Below are 10,143 nucleotides of genomic sequence, written 5' to 3'. Positions count from 1 at the left end.
TATGCTTCTCGCAAAACTTAACATGATGGGTTTTTCCCCAAAACTATTGGCTTGGTTAAAGTCGCATCTTATTGGCAGAATCCAAAAGGTGTCTTTTCGTTCCTCGATATCTAAAACTGTTCGAGTTACGTCAGGTGTACCCCAAGGCAGACATCTGGGCTTTTGTTTACATTGTTTGTAAATGATTTGCCTTGGCTCATTCACGCGTGCTCATGTTTGCGGATGACGTCAAGATTTGTTATTCCTATAATGATCCTTCTTTCCAACAGTACTTGCAATCAGATCTCGATGCGTTCTGTGATTGGTGCCACGTTAATAAATTACACCTTAATGCCTCTAAGTGTTCTTTTATGACTTTCAGTCGTTTGTCTCCGCTCCTAGCTCAATACTCTATTAAGTCTGTTCTGTTAGATTGTGTACCATCATTCAAAGACTTAGGCGTTATGTTTGACCCTAAACTTTCATTTAATGTTCATATTTCTTCAATTGTCAATAGAGCATGCAGGCTTCTTGGCTTAATTAAACATTGGGCCAAAGAATTTGATGTTCGCTATGTAACAAAGGTTTTATACACTTCGTTAGTTCGCACTACTCTATAATATTGCTCGCAGTGTGGAACCCGCAATCACCCGCGTAGTATTGAATCGGTACAGAAGCAATTCCTTAAGTTTGCGGTCTAAATCGCCGAGAGGAGACCTTAAGCGTATCACGTCAAGCGGACGTAATGGCATGGATGCCTAGCTAGGTGGCAGAGTCGGTGGGATGCCTCCACCAAGGGCAGGTGGACCTGGAAGCTGATCCCAAACATTCAGGCGTGGATCAAGAGGCGTCATGGTCAGGTAAACTTTTACTTGACGCAAATACTGAGTGTACACGGTTGCTTCAGAAGCTACCTAAAACGGTTCGGGCACGAAACCACAGACAAGTGCAGGTGTTGTGGGAGTGGTATCTCCGAAACCGCTGAACACGTTGTCTTTTGCTGCCCGAGATACGACGATGAAAGGAGATCCCTAAACACCATGCTAGGTGAGGGGGCCACACCTTCCAACCTGGTGAGAAAAATGATAGAAGACGCGATAATTTGGACGGCGGTAAACGACTTTGCAGCAAAGGTCATGAGAGAGCAACGGAGGCAAGAACGGATTAGGTCAGGACAATAGTACACTAGTACACTACTAATAGGACACTAGTAGTTCCGGAGAAGTCAGCACCCTGCTTTATATCCACTCAGAATCAAATTTGTTCTTTTATGTTGTTTTTTTTTCTGTTAGTTAAGCGTTAAAATTGAATTAAAAAAATCAAAGAAGCTAACATCGGCTATGCCGAAGTTTATATACCCTTGCAGTCCTTGGTAACAATAATTTTACATGTTCAAAATTTGTTTTCTGCAACTGAATTCATCAATATACAAACAAAACAATTTTACTCTATATTTTACAATTTGTTCTTCTTCTTCCCAAATTTCCCACTTTATGTACCGCTGCGTCTGTGTGTGTATGCAAGTACTCTGTTGATGACGATAGACGTAGTAGACAGCAAGCAGCGCTGCCGGCAGAGCTGGGAGCAGAGCCGATTATTATATTAACTGTAACTTGTGTTATATTTATCCGATCAGTCTTCATTGCTGTCAACTCAAATCTGTCTTCAAGTGTGGTGTCGATTGATCTCCCCTTAGGTGTTGAGTTTATTTGCATTGAAGTTACACGTTCTAACTTTAGCCTATATATCTTTTGTTCATATATTCTTTATGTTGGACATTATGCAAAGCTATGAAGAAAAGGGATACATCCGGAGATTAACAGAAAGTGAGCTAAATAAGGGTAAAAGTTCATGGTTTCTTCCTATATTTACAGTCACTTACCCAAACAAGAACAAGACGAGGCTGGTCTGGGATGCAGCTGCGAAAGTCAACGGCACGTCATTGAACGACGTTTTGCTAAAGGGCCCGGATATACTGGCATCTCTAGTTGGCGTGTTAATACGTTTTCGGGAGCGACCAGTAGCAGTGGCTGGTGACATAAGTGAGATGTTTCACCAAGTAAGGGTGCGCCCAGAGGACCAGACGGCTCAGAAGTTTCTATGGCGCAATGGAAATTCGGCTAAGGCGGCAGAAACGTACGTGATGCAGGTTATGACAATCGGGGCTTCCTGCTCGCCGGCCTTAGCTAATTTCATAAAGAATCGCAACGCAGAGCGATTCAGAAGAGAATCTCCAAGAGCTGTTGCGGCCATTTGTAGAAACACGTTTGTCGACGACTGGCTCGAGTCGACAAACACCGAAGACGAGATGACGGAGTTGGCCATGGAGGTGCAGAGAATTCACTTGGAGGGTGGATTCAACATGAGGCGCTGGACATCGAATTCTGCGAGAGTAGTGAGAACGCTCAAGAACCAAGAAGGAGACGTGCCTAGGGAGGTGGGATTCCTTGAAAAAACGCAAGATAAGGTTTTAGGCATGTGGTGGCGAGTACAACTTCACACGTTTGTGGACGCCAGCATCAACGCTTATGCAGCGCTTGTGTACCTGCGAGCAGAAGTGGATGGAATAGTCCACTGTTCCCTGGTAGCGTCTAAGACACGAGTGGCCCCCTTGAAGCCAGTCTCAATACCACGGATGGAACTGATGGCTGCAGTTTTAGGTTTACGGCTGGCGAAATTCATCGAACCTGAACTCTCAGTAACCGTATGTCAGCGTATTTTCTGGACGGATTCGAAGGACGTTTTATGCTGGATTAGATCAGATGCCCGCAAATACAATCAATTTGTGGCATTGCGAGTTGGAGAAATTCTGGAAGACTCTGACGTGCTATCTTGGCGATGGGTGCCCACCCAGCATAACGTTGCAGACGATGGCACGAAATGGACAAAGATGCCAGATATGACCGGGAATTCAAGGTGGTTTGTTGGCCCGAGATTCTTGTATGAACAAGAGACACAATGGCCTAGCATGGAGCAGGGCCCGAGCAAGACGAGTGAAAGTATCTTGCACCACGAGGAGAAAGTCAAAGGGAACTCTAGTTTGGCTTGCATCACACCTGATCCGGAACGATTCGGAACGTTGAAAAAGCTACGGGGAGGCATATGTAAGAGGCCTTGCGGAGAACAACTGATGAACATTGTGGCTATAAACCTCGATGTGAAAACCGATGTCTATTATTCGTGCATGCCAAGAAGAGGAGTTTCCAGAAGAGATCAGATGCCTAAACCAAGGACATGGCATAACAAATAGGAAAAGTAAGCTATTTAAGTGCACTCCTTACCTGGACGAGTTAGGAGTGCTACGTATCAAAGGACGAATCGACAGAATTGAAGGAGTAGATATGGACACTAAGCGACCCATTATACTACCGTAAAAGCATAGAGTAACGTTTCTGATTGTGGAGTACTATCACAGGAAGAATTACCATTTGCACAATGAAATTGTCGTTAACGAGGTACGACAGCGGTACTGGATAACCGGCTTACGCGCTTTAGTGAGAAAAGTCGCGAACGCCTGTGTAGCGTGCCGTATACGAGAGGCCCGACCAGTGCCACCAAAGATGGACGATTTACCAAAGGAGAGGTTATCGCCGCACACACAACCATTCACCTTTACTGGAGTGGACTGCTTCGGCCCATTTGAAGTCGCAGTGGGCCGCAGGCACGAGAAGAGATGGGGCGTGTTATTCACATGCCTTACGACCCGAGCGGTACACCTAGAAATTGCTGCATCACTGTCAACCGACTCATTTCTTTGCGTATTGAAGGCGTTTGTAGCCAGAAGAGCGGTGCCGCGTACCATACTATCGGACAATGGTACAAATTTTAGAGGAGCCAGCCGCGTTTTGAAGGAGCACCTAGAACGGATATCAACGGCCCAGTAAAATTGATCTAGCTCCGTGGTCCGTACCTGCGTTGGCGCAATCGACTATTCAAGGAGTGAGTCTACCTTTTCTGGCCAATACAGCTAATCTTCATAACGGATTGTGGACCCAAGGACAAAGTAACGCGGGTGGAATGCAACAAGCCAAGAAATATTAGGCAAGTTAAAATCATCTAAAACTATAAGAAAATCACGATCTTTAAGACGAAAAAAAATAGTTCGTAAAGCATCAGCATGGTGCACGTAGAAAAGGTAGACTCACTCCTTGAATAGTCGATTGCGCCAACGCAGGTACGGACCACGGAGCTAGATCAATTTTACTGGGCCGTTTAATTGCCGTACCGTTTCCTGCGTGACTCTCGAACATTCCATTAAGAATCGTTTGTTCCACTGACAAACCGTCGCCTCTGGATGGCGTTGACATCGTTGGTGTATCAGTTTCTCTGTCGCTTGAGACCGCTCCGTTCTCAGTCGCCTCAGCGCCGTCTTCCTGACTCTCAGCGCTAGGTTGAACTGGTACTCTATCACTGTTGCTCATTGCATATGTTGCGTAACAATGAGGTTATGTTTGCCTGTTTGCACGTGGTTCACTATCTCCCTCTCTTTTCCTCTCTCAGCGAGCCGGCATGTAATCGTCTGCCGCGGTCGCTCTCACGAAGGAAGCTTCTGGAAGACTCCACGTTCACTATCTCCCTCTCTCTTCCTCTCTCAGCGAGCCGCCATGTAATCGTCTGCCGCGGTCGCTCTCACGAAGGAAGCTTCTGGAAGATTCCACTCCAATCCACGTGGTTCAGAGATATTCAGACTCTGCTAATATCTCTGGAGCCAAAGAAATAAATATTTCAGGATGTAGAAAATGTTCAGGTCGTGACGTGGGACAACACCAAAAAAGTTCGCGAGTCGAACATATACCCCGAGCCCTCTAACCAAACAATGAAACGCCGGTTTTGTGTTGTATTGCGCTATATTCAGTTGCACAATTTGTGGGCATATCGATCGGTTAGATCGGTTGGCTGAAATCTTTATTTCAATGTTAATTCAAATTTCTCACATGTTTCTATTTTATCTTACATTTGTGTTTTTCTCTCCTTTTCACGTCTTTCCTGCTTGCCTAATTTTCTGTGACTGGCGCGCCGTCATAGCGGGCTGCCGCTCTGTCATAAGTGCAAGCAAAGACAAAGTAAATTCTAACTGTTCTTCTTCGAATGAGAGAGAATAAAAACCAGGGGCGCGTTGGGTAAGCCTTTCTACTGGCGCGGGGCGGCAATTAAGCCTGCACCGCAACATTCCCCACCCCGTAATTCACCAGCGCCTTCGTGCGGTGGATTACTCTCCAAATTCAGTACGGCCAGCTTCACTGTTGGTCGCGTCACAAGTCCATCTACTGTGCGAACGACTGCGCTTCGCACCTGTCCGTCTTTCCCACGATGAACGTCGATCACTCTTCCCTTTGGCCACGTATTACGTTTAGCGGCATCGTCTACAATTATCACCACGTCACCTACTGCTACCGGCTTGAGCTGTGGTTGGAACCATTTCGTGCGCCTTGTGATTGTAGGTAGATATTCTCTTAGCCACCTCTTCCAGAAACGGTCGGCAATTTGGCTGGCAACAGGATACCCTTTTGCGAGTTGCGGCCCAGACTGTTGCAGTGAACCGCTCTCACGTAGGCCACTAGAACTGCCTTTTAGAAAATGGTTCACCGTTAATGCTTCCGATTCGGCGCTTTCTAAAGGCACATACGTCAGAGGCCTTGAATTCAAAATTTGCTCTACGTCAGCAAAGGCTCCTCTTAACACCTCTTCCTTCAGGCCGGCCCTTGGCAGTATTTCTGAAAGTATAGATTTAGTAGAACGTACCAGTCGCTCCCAAACGCCGCCCATGTGCGGTGAACTGGGAGGGTTAAACTTGAACTCCAACGTTGGAAACTGCAGATCCACAGCTGAAGTTGATATCCGTTCTAGGTGCTCCTTCAAAACGCGGCTGGCTCCTCTAAAATTTGTACCATTGTCCGATAGTATGGTACGCGGCACCGCTCTTCTGGCTACAAACGCCTTCAATACGCAAAGAAATGAGTCGGTTGACAGTGATGCAGCAATTTCTAGGTGTATCGCTCGGGTCGTAAGGCATGTGAATAACACGCCCCATCTCTTCTCGTGCCTGCGGCCCACTGCGACTTCAAATGGGCCGAAGCAGTCCACTCCAGTAAAGGTGAATGGTTGTGTGTGCGGCGATAACCTCTCCTTTGGTAAATCGCCCATCTTTGGTGGCACTGGTCGGGCCTCTCGTATACGGCACGCTACACAGGCGTTCGCGACTTTTCTCACTAAAGCGCGTAAGCCGGTTATCCAGTACCGCTGTCGTACCTCGTTAACGACAATTTCATTGTGCAAATGGTAATTCTTCCTGTGATAGTACTCCACAATCAGAAACGTTACTCTATGCTTTTACGGTAGTATAATGGGTCGCTTAGTGTCCATATCTACTCCTTCAATTCTGTCGATTCGTCCTTTGATACGTAGCACTCCTAACTCGTCCAGGTAAGGAGTGCACTTAAATAGCTTACTTTTCCAGAGAAAAGAATAAAGCCTTGCTTGTTATATCTCCATGGAATAAGATTGGTGGATGAACTGGTTTATCATCCTCATTCGTCTGCCACTGCGATTTGCTTTCCTTGTAGTCCGCTGTCTCGTGGATCAACGAGTGGTGTATCTGCCTGCACCCATCGACACCACAACTTCTTTTACTTTTGCAATTCCGTATCACGTGCTGATCAAAACAACAATAGCAGAGCCTCTTTTGCCGCACGAACTCCTTTCTCTGCTTTATGCTCATTTCTCGAAAGAGGCGACAGTCTGCTACGTTATGACTCCCTGCACATTTGGGGCACAACCGGATGCGTACTTCCTGTGTTTTCGATTCCTGACTAGATCCACTTTGCAATTCGTTGTGCAGAAAAATTGGCTCTTTGGTTCTCTTTGCTCCATCCATAGCTGGAACTGTATACGGCGTAACCATTGAGGCACACATTGCAATGCCAAACAGCCAATTGTCAAAGATAGACAAGTTAGCCACACATCCAATTAGAGTCATTCGGTGTCTTCCCCAATCGAGTTTCAAGTCTCACGGCAACTTCTCGACGAGCTCGCCTGGTAATGCTGGATCGTGCAGATACTCTTTAAGCCCAATTGCGACCAGTGTCGCGCAATAGTTCTGCACTGCCAAAGCTAGCTGAATAACCGAATCCAAATTATTTGAGCGTGCCGCTGGTTCTTCTCTTAGTTTCCTTTGTAGGCTCGAGTGAATAATCTCCGGTCTTCCATAAAGCATCCGTAACGTACCGATTGCATACGGCACCGTCTCTGGACGCATTAGCTTTCCTCGAACGGCATCCCAAGCCGCTCCTTTTAAGCACTTCTGGAGCCGAATAAGATTCTCTTCGTTACTAATTCCACATCTTTCAGTAGATTGTTCGTAATGGCTTATAAACAACAACCACTCTTCTGGCTTACCGGAAAACATGGGTAAGTCTTTGTTCAGTACTTGGCGGGACGCTATCTGTTCCGATGACAATAGAGTTTTCTTGTGTCCTAAATCCGTAGAGTGCACTCCAGGGCTTAACGTCAAGTGTCCGGTAGCCGGCAGTTGGATTCCAGGTCCATGCTGCATTCCACCCGCGTTACTTTGTCCTTGGGTCCACAATCCGTTATGAAGATTAGCTGTATTGGCCAGAAAAGGTAGACTCACTCCTTGAATAGTCGATTGCGCCAACGCAGGTACGGACCACGGAGCTAGATCAATTTTACTGGGCCGTTTAATTGCCGTACCGTTTCCTGCGTGACTCTCGAACATTCCATTAAGAATCGTTTGTTCCACTGACAAACCGTCGCCTCTGGATGGCGTTGACATCGTTGGTGTATCAGTTTCTCTGTCGCTTGAGACCGCTCCGTTCTCAGTCGCCTCAGCGCCGTCTTCCTGACTCTCAGCGCTAGGTTGAACTGGTACTCTATCACTGTTGCTCATTGCATATGTTACGTAACAATGAGGTTATGTTTGCCTGTTTGCACGTGGTTCACTATCTCCCTCTCTTTTCCTCTCTCAGCGAGCCGGCATGTAATCGTCTGCCGCGGTCGCTCTCACGAAGGAAGCTTCTGGAAGACTCCACGTTCACTATCTCCCTCTCTCTTCCTCTCTCAGCGAGCCGGCATGTAATCGTCTGCCGCGGTCGCTCTCACGAAGGAAGCTTCTGGAAGATTCCACTCCAATCCACGTGGTTCAGAGATATTCAGACTCTGCTAATATCTCTGGAGCCAAAGAAATAAATATTTCAGGATGTAGAAAATGTTCAGGTCGTGACGTGGGACAGCTCCAAAAAAGTTCGCGAGTCGAACATATACCCCGAGCCCTCTAACCAAACAATTAAACGCCGGTTTTGTGTTGTATTGCGCTATATTCAGTTGCACAATTTGTGGCATATCGATCGGTTGGCTGAAATCTTTATTTCAATGTTAATTCAAATTTCTCACATGTTTCTATTTTATCTTACATTTGTGTTTTTCTCTCCTTTTCACGTCTTTCCTGCTTGCCTAATTTTCTGTGACTGGCGCGCCGTCATAGCGGGCTGCCGCTCTGTCATAAGTGCAAGCAAAGACAAAGTAAATTCTAACTGTTCTTCTTCGAATGAGAGAGAATAAAAACCAGGGGCGCGTTGGGTAAGCCTTTCTACTGGCGCGGGGCGGCAATTAAGCCTGCCCCGCAACAGTCTTAAAGATCTGATTTTCTTATAGTTTTTGATGATTTTAACTTGCCTAATATTTCTTGGCTTGTTAATGATAATCTATCTTTCTTAATTCCTTCATCTCACCATGTTTTTCTTGATAGCCTACTTGAATGTCCACTATATCAGTTGAATTCTTTCCTTAACTCTTCTAAAAGAATCCTTGATCTTGTTTTTGTCTCTGATCCCACTGTTAGTGCTGTATCACAAACACAGCCACTAGTGAAACCTGAAGATCTTTATCACCCTACCATTGAAGTCACTATTTCTTACAATTCCGTTACTAATTCATTTAATAACATCTAAAATTCTCGTAGTAGATGTTGTCGTAAAACAAATTTCAATCTTCTTAACAGCCTTATTTTCTCTTTTGATTGGTCATTTCTATTTGAGTGCTGCGATATAGATTGTGCAGTGAAGTTTTTCTACTCTGCTCTTAATTCTCTAATTAATAAATGGGTTCCTTTTGTGAATGTCTTTACCGTCTCCAGCTCGCCAGTCTGGATCACACGTAGGCTCTCTAATCTACGTAACATTAAATCGAGATATTTTAAATAATTAAAAAAAACTGGTTGGTATTGTATAGCCAAATCTCAATTTTGTCTTTTATGTACTCAATGCTACAACAATTATCTCGTTCGCTGTAAGGTTGAATTTTATAAGAACCCCAAAAGATTTTACAACTTTGTCAATTCCAAAAGACGCTCTGTTTTCGATTTCCCTATCTAAGCCTTTAGCTCTGTTATTCTTTATATCGTGTGAGACTTGTAGCTTTCCTGATATTTGGAAGGAGTCTTTTATTATTCCGCTTTTTAAAAAGGGTAGCAATTCAGATGTTTCTAACTACCGTGGAATTGCCAAACTTTCGGCAATACCTAAACTGTTTGAGAAAATTATTACGTCTTCCCTTCAACATCTATCCAGATCCATTATTTCTCCATGTCAGTATGGCTTCATGAAAGGTCGTTCGTCGCTTACCAACCTTTTTAGAATTGACTACCCTTGTACACCATGGCTTCCGTAAAAAGTGTCAAACTGATGTTATTTATACTGACTTTAGTAAGGCTCTTGATACGGTTGAACATTCTATGCTTCTCGCAAAACTTAACATGATGGGTTTTTCCCCAAAACTATTGGCTTGGTTAAAGTCGCATCTTATTGGCAGAATCCAAAAGGTGTCTTTTCGTTCCTCGATATCTAAAACTGTTCGAGTTACGTCAGGTGTACCCCAAGGCAGACATCTGGGCTTTTGTTTACATTGTTTGTAAATGATTTGCCTTGGCTCATTCACGCGTGCTCATGTTTGCGGATGACGTCAAGATTTGTTATTCCTATAATGATCCTTCTTTCCAACAGTACTTGCAATCAGATCTCGATGCGTTCTGTGATTGGTGCCACGTTAATAAATTACACCTTAATGCCTCTAAGTGTTCTTTTATGACTTTCAGTCGTTTGTCTCCGCTCCTAGCTCAATACTCTATTAAGTCTGTTCTGTTAGATGGTG

At 45.0% G+C, this 10,143-nt stretch overlaps 2 protein-coding genes across 2 annotated transcripts; one reads left to right on the top strand and one right to left on the bottom strand.

Moving 5' to 3' along the window:
• Positions 1 to 1,759: 1,759 nt before the first annotated feature.
• Positions 1,760 to 3,229, top strand: LOC137581664 (uncharacterized). Its single transcript, XM_068295887.1, has one exon. It carries the CDS (start codon positions 1,760 to 1,762, stop codon positions 3,227 to 3,229), a length of 1,470 nt encoding a protein of 489 aa, XP_068151988.1.
• Positions 3,230 to 5,109: 1,880 nt separating this feature from the next.
• Positions 5,110 to 6,123, bottom strand: LOC137581663 (uncharacterized). The gene has a single exon (XM_068295886.1). The coding sequence runs from the start codon at positions 6,121 to 6,123 to the stop codon at positions 5,110 to 5,112; it is 1,014 nt and encodes a 337-aa protein (XP_068151987.1).
• Positions 6,124 to 10,143: the final 4,020 nt, after the last annotated feature.

Source organism: Drosophila tropicalis, unplaced genomic scaffold (genome assembly GCF_018151085.1).
Source record: "Drosophila tropicalis isolate 14030-0801.00 unplaced genomic scaffold, ASM1815108v1 contig_857, whole genome shotgun sequence".
Classification (NCBI taxonomy): Eukaryota; Metazoa; Arthropoda; class Insecta; order Diptera; family Drosophilidae; genus Drosophila; species Drosophila tropicalis.
The sequence above is the reverse complement of the archived record's forward strand: the minus strand, read 5'-3'. Positions and strand labels throughout refer to the sequence as shown.